Source organism: Mytilus edulis, chromosome 12, assembly GCF_963676685.1.
Source record: "Mytilus edulis chromosome 12, xbMytEdul2.2, whole genome shotgun sequence".
Taxonomy (NCBI): Eukaryota; Metazoa; Mollusca; class Bivalvia; order Mytilida; family Mytilidae; genus Mytilus; species Mytilus edulis.
The window spans coordinates 48104906-48126941 of record NC_092355.1 but is presented as its reverse complement, the minus strand read 5'-3'; the positions used below and the strand labels follow the sequence as shown (position 1 = coordinate 48126941).

At 33.6% G+C, this 22036-nt stretch overlaps 1 protein-coding gene across 1 annotated transcript; it reads left to right on the top strand.

The window, feature by feature from the left end:
* Positions 1-1343: 1343 nt before the first annotated feature.
* LOC139498652 (uncharacterized) lies at positions 1344-9247 on the top strand. The gene is made up of 4 exons (XM_071287146.1): positions 1344-1525; positions 2804-2912; positions 3895-4031; positions 8592-9247. Exons 1-4 carry the CDS (start codon positions 1359-1361, stop codon positions 8875-8877), a joined length of 699 nt encoding a protein of 232 aa, XP_071143247.1. The 5' UTR covers positions 1344-1358; the 3' UTR covers positions 8878-9247.
* The last annotated feature ends 12789 nt before the right edge of the window (positions 9248-22036 follow it).

Sequence of the window (22036 nt, the reverse complement as noted above, 5' to 3'; positions counted from 1 at the left end):
GATTAATGAAAAGAGTACTCTAAAAATGCGGAAACGTAAGAATTTAAGGGAGCTACCATTTGATTTTTATAGAGGGGGGGGGGGGGGGTGGGGGGGGGGCTAGGATGAAATTTGAAAAAAATGGGCAGGACAGGAGTTTTGAGTAAAAAAAAAAGGCAGGATGAGACACTTTGCAGGATGACAATTTAGGTAAAAAAAGTCAGGATAAACTAATAAAAACAAAAGGCAGGACCAAATAGAGTGAAAAATAAAAAGGCAGGACAGAGATTATACAACTAAAAAAAATGCAGGACAAAATTTTTCATCCACAGTTGACCAGGCGTAACTAAGGAGGGACCCGCCATTTTGAATTGTTGAATCAACAAATGTTCGATTACTGCAATCTAATCGAAAACTCCAGTTTGTAAGTTTTCATTTGTATGACGTCACGTTTAGCCATGACGTCTTTGCGCCAAAATCATTCATGAAGTGTTTCGCGGATTTTTTTTATTTGTCAAAAGACCTTTTTCTAAGTTTTATTGTATTATTTCTTTTTGTAATGCATTAGAATCAGAATAACAGTACTGTAGTTGGAGAGTTGCCACCGTCAATTTTGATTTGACAGTCGCAAATCTCCGTTTTACTGTCTCCGCTACGCGTCGCCAGTAAAACTGCATTTGCGACCGTCAAATCTACAATTGACGGTGGCAACTCTTCAACAACAGTACTGTTATTCCTTAAGTATATATACGTTTTTTTAGAATTACCCCCCCCCCCCCCTTTTTTTCAAAAATGTTGGATCTGCCATTTAAACGATAAAATAATTGACAAAAATAAACGAACTTTTTTTCAATTAATGCTTTTGTAGTACAAACTGTTAACACCAAATGAATATTAAATAACAAGGAATGGCAAAATGCCGCTACAATTTTGCCTCGTTCACACGTGCGTTTAACTCGAATTGAATTCGAATCGAATGCAAATTGAATTCGCTAATTGCGTTCACACACTCTTCTTTTTTAATTCGAATTGATTCGAATTGACTAATTCGAATTTCCAATTTGCAATACGAATTTTAAAAAGTTAACGTCGTTAGGACAGTAAAGTGAATTCGAATTATAATTGACGTGAGGACGTAAAACATTTTGAATTCGAATTAATTAATGCGAATCGAATTCGAATTACGTGTGAACTAAGCATATATTTGAACCGAAAAGTGAAATTGTTTTATATCATTGGTTCTAATGCATCTGTAGCTATAAGATAAGCCAGCATGTTAAATTCCGAATAGTGAAAAAGATATGCACCTAGAATGAAATGTTCTCTCAATTCGATTAAGCATGCTAAGATTGAAACAAAAAAATATTGCTGATAACTAAATGATATTTTTTATCTCACTTCCGTTAATTGCAAATCTTTCAGGTGATGAGTTAGACGAGCTTATAGAGAGAGTCTCAAGATCCGGTAAATGTAGTTGTAGCCAATGTTCCTATCCAGATGGTTACAATATCGCTGTTGCTATAGTCCCGTCTATGAGTTATTCTGGGTTTGTACTATATAATGAGATAGATGGCACTTTTCTTATCCATTCTCGCGAGTTTCTCGCTGCATTGAAGACCCATTGGTGGCCTTCGGCTGTTTTCTGCTCTATGGTCGGCTTGTTGTCTCTTTGACACATTCCCCATTTCCAATCTCAATTTTATCGTCATTAATATGGAGGTCAATGTGAAGGACGTTTAATTTCATGTCAGTAACCACTTGACTATGCAACCTAAAGAAATGTAAAAAAAGACACCACTGTCTATGTTATCTGTACATCATACGCTCGAAATAAACTATGTGTTATAAATAAAATATTTTGTTTTTAAAGGGCCGTTGCTGTCCTTTTTGATTTTTCGATTTTTAGGTTTATTGCCTTTTTTGTTCGCTAGCTTCATCCTGGTTGTGTATTATGACAAAAAAATATAACTTACGAGAGCAACAATAAAAAATCAACAGGACATGGAGTGGGATGCTCATATTCGCCGTTTTATGATTTCGAGGTGTATAAAAACTTCAAAGGATGGCTGAAGTGGAAGGAATATGTCGGTTTATTACATTTTTTTTTACAGATATGGTTATTTTTAGAATTTAGACAAATTTTCGGCACTTACCGCAAAAGACCGATAAACGAACTAGGATTTTCGGCCAATTTCCTGAATGAAAAACATGATTTCAAAGAAATATTTCTTAGTAATTCTTTGACCGATTGCCTTATAAATTTCAGTTGTTTACACCTTTGAAATGTCTGCTATCAATCTGTAATGAAATTTATTTGATAAATATTGTTTAAAGCTGCATTTATTTGGTTTTAAATAGATGTGTTAAAACGGCGAATATGTGTCCCCCTTTGACAAAACATCAGGAAATGTTATAAAGCCTTTGATCTCACTTTTCAGACGATTTTTTTTTTAAAGAAACACGTTTTCAAGCTAAGAATATTAATTTTGCTTTTGATGTTATTTTCATATAGAAATATCAGTATAGAAGTATCAGACCTAAACTTGCAGAAAACATGGAAACTTTTGGCGAAAATGAGCACTCCACTCTATTTGGAAACCGCTGCCTCAGAGTTCAGCTTTACTGTTCTGAAAAGTACTGTCAATTCAAATACAACTTCTGAAAGTGATATAATATTAAGGTCTTGCAAAAATTAAAGAAATGTATAAAGCCGGTATTAAACGGTGACATTTAACTCATGTACTACTTTTAAAAAAAATATCCAATTACATTTGTAATTTATTTTTTACTTCAAGAAAAGTTACTTTAGTTTGTGATTTTACAGATCTGCCAGAGCTGCAGCACAAAGTTTTGCATACTATCTAAGAGTGAATTGGGACTTTGAGGAATGTGACAACAATGTAGTTATATTTGTATCACGTGACGATCGAAAGGTAAGAAAAAAGAAGTATTTTTTCCCCGGCTCACTTGGACACAGGCTAATGTGTGCTTTTGGGTGGCGTCTGTCATTGTCTGCTGTACGATATCTTTTTATATTTTGATCTTCTTGATAACTTCTTAAGGGCGTACGATACAGTTTTGATCCCGTATTTACATTTCCATATAGACTTTTTTTTACCTGATCTAATCAAATATGTAATATTTATATAAAAAATATATCTTCATGTGCTACTTTTTGAGTAAAATTAGGTCAAAATTTTGTAATTTTGAATATTTGCTTAAAATTCGGATTTTTGGCCGTATTTTACCCTTTCGATAAAAAGACATAACTTTTTTTGTTTTAAAAGATAAACACAAATTGTTTTTTGTTAAATAATTTGTAATTTCTGTATTTTGTAAGTATCCTAAAAATGTATACATTTTTTATTCAGAAATAATTCATATTTATTAAATGTTCATGAATGTAGAAAAAAACATCATTTGTTGCTGTATATTTATCAAATTTAAAAAAAATGCACTATACTCAACCCAAGATCACATATTCAGGCAAATAAGTTAGGATCCTTTTTTAAACAGTATTGAACTGAGGACAGGGACTCTTGAAATATTTACTTCTATTGTGTATATTAATGATCTTGTTTATTTTTTACTTTCATTTTGTTATGTTGTGTCACATACTATATATATGTAGTTGTATGGCATTAAAGATTTGAATTGAATTGATTTGTCTTATTTAACATGTTTGCATTGTTATTTTTCGGTGTTTAGGTTTACACATAATCTTGATGTTCTGTTGTGAGCGTATATTTATTCAATAGTTATCCTTTTACTTGGCTTGTAGGTATACACATAGGAATCTGGACCAACAGCGTATAAAATCTTAACAACAGTGTGTCGAGGAAGCACACAATTTTGATGACATGTTCTGTTGTGTGCGTATATTTATTCAATAACTATCATTTACTTGGCATGTAGGTATACACAGAATCTGGACCAACAGCGTATAAAATCTTAACAACAGAGTGTGTTGAGGAAGTCTACAATAGAGTAAAACCCAAGTTATCAGAAGGATGGTATAGCAGCGCATTAGATGAAATGATAGTGCAGTACAAGTAAGTACAAACGACAGTGAAACCTGACTAAACCGAATCCTGTATAAACCGAAATCTGTATAAACCAAACATGTTTGTAAGCACCGTCATATCAAATAAAGTGCGGTGTGAATGATTAAACCAAACATCGGCCAAAACAGAACAAGATCTTAAGTCCAGAAGAGGCTCGGTTTACACAGGTTTCACTGTATAAGTTCTTAATGTGTAATTATACAACAATGGACCATACTAATTTCAAATATTAATAGCATAATATGATGTTATATACCTGACGAAACGTAATTCACATATTTATGCTAACAAATGCTGGTATTTTTATTTAATTTTCATCCTTTTTCGCCTAGTTTTGACCTTGTTTTTGGCCTAGCTCTAGCGTTAGAGTACGGAATATTTCACGATAATGACAGTTTTAATCAAACTTGAACGCCCTACTTTTCTATAGTACTTAAAGACTAGTTACAAATCAAAAGAGAATGGACTATTTTCATATTGCAAATTGAGAAAAGTAACTGTTTTTCGATGAATTTGTCGTTTAAGAAAATACAAAACTGTAACAGTTGCTTTTTTCCTCAAGTTTCCTGCACCAATTATAAGCTATATATTACTTCATTTGAGGTTTCTTATTTAGAGATAAACCTATATCAGTGTACAAGTCTACAATAGATGAGTAGTCAAAACAAATGATTAATATTTAAATGACATTTACAGATCAAAATAGTCATCAACAAAAGACATGTGTCTATACGATTTGTTAAATTCAAACGAGATTCCTGACTCGGGACAGACATAAGACAACCATTGATGAAAGTTCTGACTTTAGACAGACACACGACAATAGACAACCATTGACGATATTCGTGACTTTGGACAGACACATGACATAGACAACCATTGACGAGATTTTTTACCCGAGCCAGACACAACTTACGATACTCGTGACTTTGGACAGTATGACATAAAGCAACAATTCGCGGTACTTCGGACCCGAAACAGACACTTGGCATAAGACAGCCATTGACGAGACTCCTGACTTGAGACAGACACATGACATAGGACAACCATTGACTAGATTCCTGACTTGAGACAGACACATGACATAAGACAATCATTGACGAGATTCCTGACTTGGGACAGACACATGACATAAGACAAACATTGACGAGATTCCTGACTTGGGACAGACACAAGACATAGGACAACCATTGACGAGATTCCTGACTTGAGACATACACATGACATAGGACAAACATTGACAAGATTCCTGACTTGGGACAGACACATGACATAGGACAAACATTGACAAGATTCCTGACTTGGGACAGACACACGACATAAGAAAACCATTGACGAGATTCATGACTTGGGACAGGCACATGACATGAGACAAACATTGAAGATTTATCTGATTTGGGACAGACACATGACATTAGACAGCCATTGACGAGACTCCTGACTTTGGACAGACACATGACATAAGACAAACATTGAAAATATTTCTGTCCTTGGAACAGAACAACAACTGACGATAGTCCTCACAAACATTTGTTATTTGTGTTCTTGTTTCAACCATTAACGAAATTTCGATCTTGGAACAGAACAAAAAATGACGAAGGAGGCTCGCGGGTATAAGATTTTCAGAAGAAAAAAAAATATTTATTTTTCATTACAAATTTTATTTATTACCTTTTGTAGTTGTTACTTTATCATATGGTACAAAAATCATTCCAAAAAATCAATTCGTGTTGGCCCCAGGTGACTTTTAAAATGTAGATATCATTGAAAAAGCTCCAAATGATCTCCCTTTGATGCAAAAATTCCATTTTTTGGCATTAAAATTGAAATATCTTTTTTTACTCATCGGTGACCTATATTTTTTATTGTTGTTTTCGAATAACCTGTTCATAAACTAAATAATCGTAAAACTTAAGCGATTTCTGTAATTTAGTTCTCTTTTCATTTCGATATTACCGCTATTTCGCCTATTAGTTCAACAGAAAAAAGGACATTAACAAAAATGTATGCTTCTTTCGAAGGCAGATTGTGAGCGTAAATGAACGGTGACCCCATTTTTTAGCTCACCTGGCCCGAAGGGCCAAGTGAGCTATTCTCATCACTTGGCGTCCGTCGTCTGTCGTCGTCCGTCGTCGTCCGTCGTCGTCGTCCGTCGTCGTTAACTTTTACAAAAATCTTCTCCTCTGAAACTACTGGGCCAAATCAAACCAAACTTGGCCACAATCATCTTTGGGGTATCTAGTTTAAAAAATGTGTGGCGTGACCCGGTCAACCAACCAAGATGGCCGCCACGGCTAAAAATAGAACATAGGGGTAAAATGCAGTTTTTGGCTTATAACTCAAAAACCAAAGCATTTTGAGGAAATCTGACAGGGGATAAAAATGTTTATCAGGTCAAGATCTATCTGCCCTGAAATTTTCAGATGAATCGGTCAATCGGTTGTTGGGTTGCTGCCCCTGAATTGGTAATTTTGAAGAAATTTTGCTGTTTTTGGTTATTATCTTGAATATTATTATAGTTAGAGATAAACTGTAAACAGCAATAATGTTCAGCAAAATAAGATCTACAAATAAGTCAACATGACCGAAATGGTCAGTTGACCCGTTTAGGAGTTATTGCCCTTTATAGTCAATTTTTAACCATTTTTCGTTAATTAAAGTAATCTTTTACAAAAATCTTCTCCTCTGAAACTACTTGGCCAAATTAATCCAAACTTGGCCACAATCATCTTTGGGGTATCTTGTTTAAAAAATGTGTGGCGTGACCTGGTCAACCAACCAAGATGGCCGCCACGGCTAAAAATATAACAAAGGGGTAAAATGCAGTTTTTGGCTTATAACTCAAAAACCAAAGCATTTTGAGGAAATCTGACAGGGGATAAAAATGTTTATCAGGTCAAGATCTATCTGCCCTAAAATTTTCAGATGAATCGGTCAATCGGTTGTTGGGTTGCTGCCCCTGAATTGGTAATTTTGAGGAAATTTTGCTGTTTTTGGTTATTATCTTGAATATTATTATAGATAGAGATAAACTGTAAACAGCAATAATGTTCAGCAAAGTAAGATCTACAAATAAGTCAACATGACCAAAATGGTCAGTTGACCCGTTTAGGAGTTATTGCCCTTTATAGTCAATTTTTAACCATTTTTCGTAAATTAAAGTAATCTTTTACAAAAATCTTCTCCTCTGAAACTACTTGGCCAAATTAATCCAAACTTGGCCACAATCATCTTTGGGGTATCTAGTTTAAAAAATGTGTGGCGTGACCTGGTCAACCAACCAAGATGGCCGCCACCGCTAAAAATAGAACATAGGGGTAAAATGCAGTTTTTGGCTTATAACTAAAAAACCAAAGCATTTTGAGGAAATCTGACAGGGGATAAAAATGTTTATCAGGTCAAGAACTATCTGCCCTGAAATTTTCAGATGAATCGGTCAATCGGTTGTTGGGTTGCTGCCCCTGAATTGGTAATTTTGAAGAAATTTTGCTGTTTTTGGTTATTATCTTGAATATTATTATAGTTAGAGATAAACTGTAAACAGCAATAATGTTCAGCAAAGTAAGATCTACAAATAAGTCAACATGACCTAAATGGTCAATTGACCCCTTAAGGAGTTATTGCCCTTTATAGTCAATTTTTAACAATTTTCATTAATTTGGTAAATTTATGTAAATTTTTACCAAATATAGTTCTCTGTTACTAATGGGCAAAGTTCATGATAGATATAATTGTAAGAAGCAAAATCGTTCAGTAAAGTAAGAACTTCAAACACATCACCATCACCAAAATACAATTTTGTCATGAATCCATTTGTGTCCTTTGTTTAATATGCACATAGACCAAGGTGAGCGACACAGGCTCTTTAGAGCCTCTAGTTTTATTTCATTTTTCTATTAAGTAAGATAAAGTTCATTTATAGAAAAATATAGCGAAATCCTATATTAAATGAAAAAAAAAATGATTTATACCCGCGAGCCCCCGAGACACATGTAATCAGACAATCAAAAACGCATGACATAAGACAACCATTCACGATATTTCTGACTTGAGACAGACACATGTCATAAGACAACCACTGACACAAGACAACCATTGACATGATTTCTGACTTGAGACTTACACATGTGATAAGACCATGCACCACAGACACATGTCATAAGACAACCATTGGTGTGATTCCAGATTTGAAAGATAAACACCTAGGTAATTTATCTGTAAACAGGTAAATCTACTCCCTAGACATTGAAGAGATAGACACATGGGTAATTCATCAGTAAACAGCTAAATCTACTCCCTAGACAACGGAGAGATAGACACATTGGTAATTCATCAGTAAACATCTGAATCTTCTCCCTAGACAATAGAGAGATAAACACATAGGTACTCAAAAATCAGGTTAAGAAAAAAAGTTCAATTCTAGATATTTCTGGCTCCTCAGAGGTGTATATCTTTAAGAAAACCTGAATATGTGAATGGCGTTTTCAATTGTAAAAAAGTTGAATCCATATCGAACACATGCTGATATTAAATATTTTATTGTTTTAGAACTATATTTGAACGTGGTAACTGTGAACACATCAAAGATAACAGCTTAAGTGCGGGTGCTATAGCAGGGATCGTGATAGGTTCTTTATCAGGTGTAGGAATTATAGCTTGTTTTTGTTGTATTTGGTGTGGATGTTGCTCCGGTGGTGGCGGTGGTTCCCGAGGGGGTCGAAGTGGAGGACATCGAAGTTATTTTCATTCAAGTAGCGGAGGTGGAGGTGGTGGTGGCGGATTTTTCGGAGGAAGCAGTGGTGATGGTGGCGGCGGCGGAGGAGGAGATTTCTAGAAGAAGAAACAACAGCCATTCATATACTAGTATATATAGACTAAAAGTGATGTTTCAAAAGTCTTTATTTCTCTCACGTGGCAAGAAGTAACTAGATATGTGAGATTTTTGTTGGCAGAATGAGAAAGCAAGATGTGATTACTTTTAAAAGCAGCGAAAACAACTTGGGATACATACGACCAGATAATTAATAAAGTAATAGCCTTACTGTTAATTACCAAGTATTAGTAACATGATCATAATATGATATATTATATTCGATATACATATAGTTTTGATTTTTATTTTATATACTCTACTGTTTTCATATTTTCATATAATTTATGTTAACCTTTTTTATTACGTTTCACTCCTTAAAGTTTATACTTTTCTATTGTGTTATATTTTCTATAACCAACACGCCAGAAGGTTGTGCTACACTGCAAACTCGTTGTCTGTATAATGTTCTCTGATAATATTGAACAGCAGCTTGACAATGATGAGTCACTGTTGTTACTTGTGAGCGTTCTTCGGGTCTATGAGAAATCTGCTTCCTGTTTGGGGATAGTTTAAAATACTTCAAAATGGTCAATGAAATAAAACGTTTTGTCACATAACTCTAAGTACTCCTGATCAACACAATGACTCTATATTTGTTTTGCAACAGCTGAACAATGATGACCTTTAGCGTATCAGTGGGTGGCATTCTAATCTATCAGATACCTATTTTCTCTTTTCCGATAATGTACTTTGATGGCATTGCATTCATCTATTCGTTCTCTTTATTTAAATCCAGAGGTTGACCCAGGATTTTGAAAAAGAAGACCCCATAACCACGCAAAATTTGAAGTGCATCCGGTAAAAAATTTGGATTAGACATACCATAAGCTCCATAAAGGGGGGGGGCTGCGACCACGGCAACTAAATCCGACTCTGAAACCTCGATTGACTAACAGCTTATCACTCATTTTTAAATTTTATCCCGAATTGTATTGGTCTTGGTCTATTGACTTTTAACTTTTACTTAGTTTACATTGTATTAGGTCAGTCTAAAGGGAAGTGCCAGGTCTTTTTAAATTCTTATTTGATATACAGGGATTTTTATAAAAGAGAATGTAATACATGTATGTAATACATAACGATAACCTAAAAAGTTTAATTAACAATTCAACGTTATTTGAGAAGTAACTATATCATTAGTGATTGTTCAGCTTCGATACGGAAAGATAGACTTTGAAATGAATAAACTAAGATAATTTCAGCATAGTCTTACTTCTACCAAAACGTTTGTCTTAGTTTCTGTATTACAATTCTGAATAGATTTACATTGTGCATTGCACAAGGTCGTGGCTTAAAAGCAATATTTTTATTTGACCAATGGTTTCTGGCCAAAAAAAAAGATCTGAGCCAAAGCCTAACCCAAAAGATATGTTTCTCACATCAACAGCTTTGTACTATATAATATATAATGGGTACAGACACATATCATAAGACAATTAAAAACACATGATATAAGACAATCATTCACTAGATGTCTCTACAAATTTTTAATCAAACATCACTAGGGTGGTCAGTATTTCATATTGCAATTCATTGGTGACATGGTTCGTACTAATATGTGTCCATGCGGACTGGAATTTTCAAAATCAGATTAGATTCATCATTTTCTCATAAATCGCTTCATCAGTGTGAAGTTCGTCATCGTGAACTTTTTGCCTTGTGGATAAAGTAAACAAAATGTATATGATCAACTCTACAAAATAGAAAAACTAATATCCGTCACTTGTGTACTAGAATATAACAATACACTTGCAGATTGAAATAAACAATGAATTGCCACATAGGCGACAATGATAGCCTTTTTCGAGATACAGACTTTGTTAGGGGGTGTACTTGTACATGAATTAGGCCGTTAGTTTTCTAGTTTGAATTGTTTTACATTGTTATTTCGGGGCCTTTTATAGCTGACTATACGGTATGGGCTTTGCACATTGTAGAAGGCCGTACAGTGACCTTTAGTTAATAATTTCTGTATTTCTGTGTCATTTTGGTCTCTTTTGAAGAATTGTTTCATTGGCAATCATACCACATCTTCTTTTTTATGTTTAGAAATAGATGGGATGATGCCCCCGCTAGCATATAACATAATAAAGGGACATAACTCAAGAACTGTAAAAGTGACACTTCAAAAACTCGAACTTAAACTGAGTTAAGAAGTAATACCATGCATTTAATTTAGTTGAGACAAGCTTAATTAAAGAACGGAAACAAAATATCATATAAGGTTATAAAAGAACATAACCGAAGAACATGAATCAAAGTGCTTGTAAGCACCGATGGGTAAAGATTGTTTTATTTTTTTTCAGTGAACATTGCATTGTATAGAGCATTGGTTGAAGTTGATGTATTGTAAAAAAAAATTGTTTAACTTGGAGTGATCTTCCTTTGTCCATTATTGTAGTTGGTTAATTTTTTTTTTAAATTTGAGTTATCTTCCTTTGTCCATAATTGTAGTTGGTTATTTTTTTAATTGGAGTTATCTTCCTTTGTCCATAACTGTAGTTGAGTTATTATTTATCACCACATAATACAAAGTTGGTTAAATTTATTTTTTAAATTGGAGTTATCTTCCTCTGTCCATAATTGTAGTAGAGTTATTACTTATTACCACAAAATACCAATCAAGTTTGAATTTTGGCGGTGTCACTTTAATCGTTCAAGAGTAATGCTCCTTTACAAATGGAAAAAAAGGAATATAATGTTTGTTCTAAAAATATCAATTGTAATTATTATTGTTAAAATTTATTTTTAAAATTGGAGTTATCTGCCTTTGTCCATAATTTTAATCATCCCTTATTTCATTGATTTTGTATTTTCATTTTATTATAGATCAAATTTATTTGTTTAGTGTATGTCCACTTGTCCTAATATGTCTTTTGATTGAGTAAAGCCATTTCATTGATATTTTTATTGCGTCTTTCTATGTTGTGATGTTACACTATAATTGTTTTAGATAAGCGTGATAGTTTGGTACCATTAAAACGTTTAAACCCGCTGCAATTGTATCGTCTGTCGTTTGTGGTTTATAAGTATTTCTCCTTTCTTGGTTTTTTTTTATAGATTATACCGTTGGTTTTCCGGTTTGGATGGTTTTACACTGGTCATTTGTTGAGGCCCTTTATAGCTTGCTGTTCAGTGTGAGTCAAGGCTCCGTGTTGAAGACCGTACTTTGACCTATAGTGGTTTAGTTTTATAAATTATGTCTTGGAAGGAGATTTATCTCATTAGCACTCAAACCAAATCTTTTTAGAAAGTTGACTTTTTAGCTCAACGAGTCCCGAAGAATGTCCGTCGTCCTCTGTCGTCTGTCGTCGTAAACTATTTCAAAAATCTTCTACTCTGAAACTACTGGGCCAAATACCTTAAAACTTTGACTAAATTTCCATATGGTATCTAGTTTATAAATTGTATCCGAAGTTTTGATCCATCGACAAACATGGCCGCCATGGCTAAAAATAGAACATGGGGTCAAATGCAGTTTTTCGTTTATATCTCAGAAACTAAAACATTTAGAGCAAATTCGGCATGGAGTAAAATGGTTGTTGGGTTGCTGCCACTAAATATGTTATTTTAAGGAAATTTTGCAGTTTTTGGTTATTATCTTGAATATGATTGAGGATAAAGATAAACTGTAAACAGCCAAAATGTCTAGCAAAGTAAGATTTACTAACAAAGGTTTTTTATGTTTACAGTTGTCAATTGACCCCTTACGGAGTAATGGCTCTTTAAGGACAATTTTACATAAGTTGTTTATGTTTTTTAACTTTAAAAAATCTTCTCAAATGAATTTAGTGTAAATTTTGTACTTTATTTCCTTGTACTTCAAGTAAAGAAACATAGACACTATGGCTAAAATGGAACATATGGGTAAAATGCATTTTTTTGCTTTTGAAGTATATATGACAGATACAATGAACATTTAGATGGCATTTTTAAGCCAATCATTAATATATTTTGAGAAGCAAAAATAGTCTTTGATGAAAGATTTAGGCAAAAACATATCAGGTGAGCGATTCAGGCACTTAAGAGCCTCTTGTTTAACGAAACCTTGCTAGAAATAGATAAATTATTAGGACCGTATTTTTTGGTCCAAAAATATAGGTTCAAGTTACTATTCTTAACGTTATTTGTACTTATCTCCAATGCCGCCTATCAATTTTGAACTTAACCCAAACCGATCCAATATCTGACTACTACGGTGCATTTTGAACAACAGTTTTAAAAGAAACCATTTTCGTAATACAAAAGTACATTTTTGAAAGACTATAGCATTTGAAAATTTGGAAAGTGTGTAAATATTTGTGTTTTAACATTGAAAACTATTCTTTAACTACAAAATGTCATGCCTATTCTAATGTATATAGCTTGTCATTTGAGTCAACGTTTTAATGATAAAAGTTGTAATTTATGTTAATTTTCACTGAATTGTGTTATTTCGATTAGAGCACTGGGGTCGAGATAGGTATGTTGAAGAAGAAGAAAAAACGATTATTGTATCCAAACTCTACGTGCTTTTTTTAAAACATATAAAACATACTACATTTGAATGAGGCAAATGTATTTAAACATGCAAATGTGGCTACGTCAATTTCATACGAATCTCACATAAATATGTGAAATTCACTAAAACGACCTCATACGTATTCACGAATTTTAAAAGTGATTTTTTCGTGAATTCAAAATAAGAGGACTCTCACGTTTAATAATCACAAATTGGCCTTTTGAATGTTTGAAATTAAATTTAATAACGTGGATGTAATTTAAATACAATATTTGAAAAATCCACGTGAATTTAATGTGAAAAAGTTTGATATTTACACCGGAGATTCACGTATATCTCGTGAAATGCATGGTGAAATTTCCTTGTAGTCCAGTCGATTTGTGCAGATTTTTGACAAAATTGCTCAGATTGTGGTAAAAGCATGAAACTTGGCATAGTAGTAGTATGTGCCATGGACAACAGTTTAAGCTATTGGCCCACTCTGAAAATAGAAATTGGCGGAAGAGGCGGCCGTTTTTAAATGGCGGACTTTAAAAGTTTGATCTCTTTAAAGTGATAAAAAAAATTCATGAAAATTACATAAGAGAAGATATTGACATTAAACCTGGTAAATAGAATAGCAGTGCTGATTCCAATTGCCTTGCTGAAAAGTTTTTTTGAAAATGTTACCCATATTGAATGGCGGCTGTCTTGAAAAATCTTGAAATTTTTAAAACAAAATATATAGGAAAAGCTCTAAAGTCATAATTCGATAAAAAAAAAAATATGCATTATATACTAGTCAACAAAAGAAACGATACACGACTTTGACAATAACAATTGAAGACAGCGAATAATGAATTATTGAAAAATTGCGTTTTCAAAATGGGTTGGGAGAGATCCGTTTGCGCCAAAAATGCGTCCTTTTGCGCCACAACTTTTATTTCTCCAATGCTACGTTTGCACCACCTGTTTTAAAATTACATGTTATCATTTGCGCCAAAAATAAAACATACGATAGCGCCAATTGGAAGAAAAATGACTTCCCTCCACCTTTATTCGGACTTGGAACCGGCAGTTTACACGGCAAATGTTTCATTTTTTGAAACATCCTTTCTTCTTACTGCTACTGCATGGGTACTTCCTAATTTGAACTATGTAGTAGCTTGTAACTTCACTTTATGGTCCAAAAAGACAAATATTGAAGGATGAAATCCATAAAACAGTTAATTATAATTCCCCGTGGAATGCTTCTGCTCCATTACTATTTACGTCTTGCCGGGTAGATAGAGTTTCAGCCCATACGGATGGTTGGAGCAAAGCACTGTGTCATCAACGTTTGTGGCTTAAACATAATCAGCAAAAGCTTATAATTTCTTCTGTTTTGGCATATCTTGTATTAAATATTCAGCAAAGCAATAAGTTTTCTTCTCTCTCTGTACATGGACTGTCTATTGCATTTCAAGTCATTTCTCTGCAGATGCTCTTCTTCACGGTGAAATATCTCCGATCATATGATACTGTTTAAGCCAAAACTAAGAATAAATAATAATCATTAATATTTATGTTAGATATGTGTACAGGTAAATTTGCGCAAATGAGTTCCGATTATTGGCGCAAATAATACATTTGGAAAACAAAATTTGACGCAAATGATACCCCTGAAAAACAGTAATTTGCGCAAAAGGACTGCTTTTATGTTTTTAATCATGTTAAGGTGGTACCTAACACTACAGGGAGATAACTCTGTAAAATCAGCAGAACGTTTTAATGACGTTGTGTTGTTAAGGGAATATTAAGCTTCTCAATGATCAAAATAAGTGTTCGTCAAACTGCTATATAACCAGTGTATTTTTTTCTGATTAAACGGTTGGTTCAAATTCTTTGAAAATTTTATATTTTTGTCAAAGCATCAAAGTAAATATTTTGTCAAAATTTGAAGAAAAATAAACGAGCCAAATTAATTTTAGTTAAGGTGTTGGGTACCACCTTAATATGTCTTGAAACAACTTGCAGTGAACACTATTAGTAATCTCTTATGTTTATGCTATAAGAAAAAAACAAATTCTATTGTTATGAATAATAATGGACTGTGTTTCGGGATGTAGAAGCAGGGGTGTTTCCAGAAACCCCGCTCGTCAAAATCCGTTGTTATTCGTAACAATAGATCTATTCAATTAACATTTGTTTCAGAAATAGAAACTATGAATTATAACAATAGAACTGGGATGTAAGATTCACTATTTGATTAAGATTTGCTTTCGTGTAAAATGCAAACAGTCGATAATCAGAATATTGGACAATGAAGGCGGCAGTAAAATAAGATATGTTAAGGTGATTTGAGTTAACTCGTGAAAAGTATCTTACTTAAAATTTGTGAAGATTTTTTTTAGTAAACTTTCCATCCGTACGGAGCATTAACAAACAGATTCTGTAAAACTTATGCATGTTATGGCTGTTCCCAAACTGTTACAGTTTTCAAATGAATTTTGATTTGTTTCACTTTCCTTAGTCACACAGTATTTCATTCGACACTAATATTCATTACTTTTTTTCAGCTGACAATGCGAACATTTAAATTTTTAAATAATTATGGAAAGCCTCAGCTGTCATATATTAGAGATTTCCATAACGTTATGCTGAAGTTAACAATGTAAGGTTAAAACAGCGTGATGATGAATTAAATCATCAAAATGAAAACTTTAAATAATAAAATGCAAAGTTGAATCTGCGTTGTGTTGACTTGCAACTTCAAGTGTTGATGTTGTGAAAGGATCGTGGTGAGCCACGGCGTTATGATGATATGCTTATAACACGTAACGTTGAGTTGAAACTACATGTTGTTAAGTTGACATTACACGATGTTAACTTGATACTGGATAATGTTTAGACGTACTCTTCGGCTGTTAGGATAACAAATGACACGAAAAGTTGAACGTCATGATGTTGACTTATTATTAATAAATGTAAAGCTTAAATATCACTATGTTATATCATTATAATGTCACGATAGGTTTATCATAATGTATGTAGTCTTTAAACTACACTATGTAAAGCTAAACTAGCATACTGTTATATTACTTTAATGCCACGATAAGCTAACCATACAATATTTTCCCTAGATATTACACGACGTACAGTTGAAAGTACGTGTTGTTGAGCTAGGATTGCACAATGTTAAATCAGTATTATGTCATAATAAGCTAACCATACAATATTCTCACTAGATATTACACGACGTACAGTTGAAAGTACGTGTTGTTGAGCTAGGATTGCACAATGTTAAATCAATATAATGTCACGATAAGCTAACCATACAATATTCTCACTAGAAATTACACGACGTACAGTTGAAAGTACGTGTTGTTGAGCTAGGATTGCACAATGTTAAATCAGTATTATGTCACGATAAGCTAACCATACAATATTCTCACTAGATATTACACGACGTACAGTTGAAAGTACGTGTTGTTGAGCTAGGATTGCACAATGTTAAATCAATATTATGTCACGATAAGATAACCATACAATATGCTCACTAGAAATTACACGACGTACAGTTGAAAGTACGTGTTGTTGAGCTAGGATTGCACAATGTTAAATCAGTATTATGTCATGATAAGCTACCAATGCAATATGCTCACTAGAAATTATACGACGTACAGTTGAAAGTACGTGTTGTTGAGCTAGGATTGCACAATGTTATATCATAATTATGTCACGATAGGCTTATTAAACATTATTTTGACACAAAACGACACGAAGGTGGAAAAAAGGACCACTGATGTAGGACCTGAGGTATCTTACAAATAGTGCTGCATATGCGTACCGTAGTAGTTATATGATATAAAAAGAGAATGAATTAAAAATACATTATTCTAGTTTCTATTTACACTGTTACAGTACGGTCCGTATATCATTTTAAAATAGTGAAAAGTTTTCCAATTGTAGAATTTTGGAATTTAAAAAGTTTTGAATTTTTCAAGTTAAATTTTTAACAAATACTTGAAATTTTAAAAATGTTAATATCGTTTTTAGATTTTATAGTTTAGATTTTTTATCAATCTTTAAAAGTACTAAACTTAACGTAAAGTTTTGATTATTTCGCCTTTTTAAAAGTTTGATTTTTTAAAGTTTCAAAATTAAAAAGGGGCTGCAAAAGTTTATGTATAGAATGAGACCAGAGGCAGGCAGTTGATAATATATTGCCTTGTATCATTGATTTCAGTTCAAAGTATTGATACGGAAGAAATTTTTAATCTATGGTGTCGCTATGAACGTAGTGCTAGCCGTGAATGTTGGATGTTGTTGATATCTGTTTTACAGTGTTAGCCGCTTAGAGTAACTAAAAGATCAAATATTAGTAGCTTGGTGCCAGGAAACTGTTTTAATATATGTAAATAAACTTATCATAGATAGACACCAGGTTGGAAATTTTGTATTTGCAGCAGCCTCGCGTTTCGTCTACAAAAAAACCTAACCAGTCACACTCGAAACAAATAAAATTAAAAAGACCAAATCAAATATAATCAAAAAGGCCAAATAAAGTAAACGTTACCATTCAACTAATCGTTCTGGTTTTATTTTAAAGCTCAATACATTCGTATCATATAAACGTTTACCATAAATATTTCCCAGCTTGCAAATCTATGTAATAGTTGCCGCTGTTCATTAAGCTCCCATCTATTTATTTGTGGGTGTCGGCATTTTGAAAATTGAAATTTTAAACAATTTTATATTTAACCCCTTTCCACTTTGCGGATGCGAGTCGGCTGCCTTGAAGCGGCATTGCCATGCTCTTTTCTGAGATCTAAGGGTGTCTTTTACATGCAAGAGATTTGGCTCTCTCTTAACACTGGTCAGCAATTTATGGTCCCCTTCCGACGGACTGTCACTGTTAAGGCAATAAAGGGAACCAGATGTTTTTTGCTAGTTCCGTGTTTGTAATTTGTCCATTTCTAAGTTATCGCACAACAATCAAATTTCAGGCCAAGTACTCCTCACGTTAAGAACCCCTGCAGTGACTCGTTGCAAGGAAAGATTTCTGTACCTATTCAATATATCATCTTTTTTCCAGTAGCATATACGACTCTTACCTATTCTACCTGTTGTATATCATGTTAATTTGTTATAATCTTGAACATACATGTAATATTTGCCACTGGCAACCATCAATCAATAATTTAGAATAGGTCGTTTTACTAAAAAAAAAATGGGTTTCAACTCCCTTGGGCAAAGTGGTCCTATTCTGTCTGCGAAAAAGCTCCGCGTTAACTTTGTCGACCGTACTTTGACCTATAATGGTTTACATTTACAAATTGTAATTGTGATGGAGAGTTTTCACATTGACACTCATACCACATCTTCTTATATCTACTTAGTTGGAATTTGATATTTCAACTTTCTATTTGGTCAAACACCTCTTAAATTGTTTTGGTTCTTATATTTACTTGGCTTTCAAATATTCGAATATTTTGAGCGTTCCGTAGGTAAATGCTTTACTTAAAAATTCAGCGTTTTACATTGCCCTGGTTTTTTGAGAGCACATTTGGTGTGTGGCCAAAATGGCAAAATTCATTGTGCAGAGATCGTGGCACTGACTCTCTTTACACGCCCCATTCTGACTGGACATAGATGCGTATTTGTACGTTACTCAAGGTTGATTGTGCTAAAATAACTAAATAAAATGCTTCGCTGAGCTCAGCCTGATTCGACCGCAGTTGTCGAACCCTGAACAGTTGGTGCAAGTTTCGACACATTATTTAAGCTTGATATAGTCTGAAATTTGATTGTGATCAAACTTTTGACATAATATAGGCTTCTGACACATAATAAATGTGGTGAAAGATCTTTTAAATTTGAAATGGGTTTAAATATTTGTATTCAATTCCAATCGATTTTTTGTTTTGATATTGTGCAATAATGTGCAATCCAAGATTTCTTCCTGGTCCAATATTGAGCTATTGCACAATAGATTGAAAATTAAGATGTCTTGGATGTGACAGATCCAGAAGGGGGGGGTCCGGGGGTTGGAACCCACCTTTTTTTGACGATCAATGCATTTAAATGTGGACATATAGTTGGACCCCCCCCCTTTTTTGTCATGGGTTTGGAACCGGCTGGATCCACCCCTGTAAATGCTATTGCGCAATTCGGTGCAATTGAAGATTTCTTGCTAATGCACAATACTATGATGTAGCGCAATACTATGCTATAGCGCAATACTATGCTATAGCGCAATACTATGCTATAGCGCAATAACTTTAGTATACGTAAACAGAAATCTATGAAATTTTGACATAAGGTCTATGACCACAAAAGAAAGCTTGGGATTTATTTTGGAAGTTTTAGTCCCAACAGTTTAGGAATTAGAGGTCAAAAACAGGTCCCAAATAAGCATTTTTCTTGGTTTTTGCACAATTACTTCAGTAAAAGTTAATAGAAATCTATGAAATTTTAGCACAAGGTTTATGACCACAAAGGGAAGGTTTGGATTGATTTTGGGAGTTTTGATACCAACGAATTAGGGGCAAAAAATGTCCAAAATTAAATTTCATCAAAAAATGAATTATATATACATGTATATATTTATATATATTTATTATCCTCCTTAAGGAGAGTATGGATATACATGAACATAAATACAATTGTGGCATAATACAGATATTGATATGCCAAATCTAACCGTGTATTCAGATTCTTAATTTTTGGTCCTGTTTTCAAATTGGTCTACATTAAGGTCCAAAGGGTTCAAAATTAAACTTAGCTTGATTTTAACAAAAATTGAATTCTTGTGGTTCTTTGATATGCTGAATCTAAACATGTACTTAGATTTTTTTATTATGGGCCAAGTTTTCAAGTTGGTCCAAATCGGGGTCCAAAATTATTATATTAAGTTTTGCGCAATAGCAAGAAATTTTCAATTGCACAGTATTCCGCAATAGCAAGAAATCTTCAATTGCACAGTATTGTGCAAAAGCAAGAAATTTTCAATTGCACAGTATTGCGCAATAGCAAGAAATCTTCAATTGAGTATTGTGCAATAGCAAGAAATCTTCAATTGCGCAGTATTGCGCAATAGCAAGAAATATCTAATTGCACAATATTGCGCAATAGCAAGAAATTTTCAATTGCACAGTTTTGTGCAATAGCAAGAAATATTCAATTGCACAGTATTGTCCCGTTTTCAAATTGGTCTACATTAAGGTCCAAAGGGTCAAAAATTAAACTTTGTTTGATTTCAACAAAAAATGAATATATGGGGTTCTTCAATATGCTGAATCTAACCATGTATTTAGATTTTTAATATTTGGGCCCAGTTATCAAATTGGTCCACATTGAGGTCTAAAGGGTCTAAAATTGAACATTATTTGATTTCATCAAAATTGAATTCTTGGGGTTCTATGATGTATGCTGAATCTAACCATGTATTTAGATTTTGGACATTGGAACATAATAGGTAAATGTCTAATTTAAAATGTTCAAGTTTTTAAGTTTAAGTTCTTAGACCACATTCATTCTGTGTTGTGTCAATTATTTAATCACAATTCAAATTCAGAGCTGTATCGATCAAGCTTAAATGTTGTGTCGGACTCCATACTTGCCCCAGCTGTTCAGGTTTCGACCTCTCAGCGGCGGTCGTATAAAGCTGCGACCAGCAGAGCATCTGGTTTGCTTTCATATACAAATACGAAATATGAATCAATAGAAAAAGAGAAAATTTTAAGAAAAAAAGATATGAAACAAATTACACCCCTCCCCATTTTTACGATAAACGCATGAGAAAACGGATGATGAACGGATAAATGACATTGCATATCGCGTCAGAAATGGCAATTATTGGTGTGTCAGATTTCTTGTGTGTCATGAATGCTTATTAATCATAAATGATCTTAAAGTAAGAGCACGTCTTTACTATAAAAAATCTCTTATTCAGGCAAGACACTACCCTTTGGCGGCATTTTGAAAAACAAACCAAGACCAGCTAAACGGAAACTTTTTGAATATTTATGCGATTTACAAGTATTATTATTGCCGCCCGTTCCATTTTTTTTCGCATATTACATGTGTTCTTCCATTTTATCCGATATGCTTCCGTTTGGTGTACGTTGTATGCGGTACTAGTCCGTTGGATGTATGTTTGACATCCGTTCTGTCTTGTACGTTTCCGTTTCTCGAACGTTGCATATTCTGTGTGTGTCCGTTGTGCCTTCGTTACGCGTCCGTTTTATTTTGTCAGTACTGTACATCATAGGAACGGACTCCCAACGGATAACAGTTTTGTTAACGTAAAAATTTTTCCATCCGTTAGTCGCCTGTTCGTGCTATCCGGTAAAGCGACCACAGTTGAAGAAGTCATAGAGCCAAAAAAAAAATCAAATTTGAGGGAATTTTATTGAAATGTCAAAAGTGCAGAAGAAAATATAAACATAACCAACCGTGTATAAATCTGTTTAACATACGGCGAGTTTTCACTGTTACTCCTAAATGTTGGGCGCTGTGGAAACAAAATAATTCTGAACTATTATTTTAAACGCTCAGCTTATATAAGAGATTTTTTTTTAAAAGAGAATCGGTTTAAATAAATAAAATCCATATTTGCAAAACCTAAACACATTTCAGGATACTGTTATCTCATGT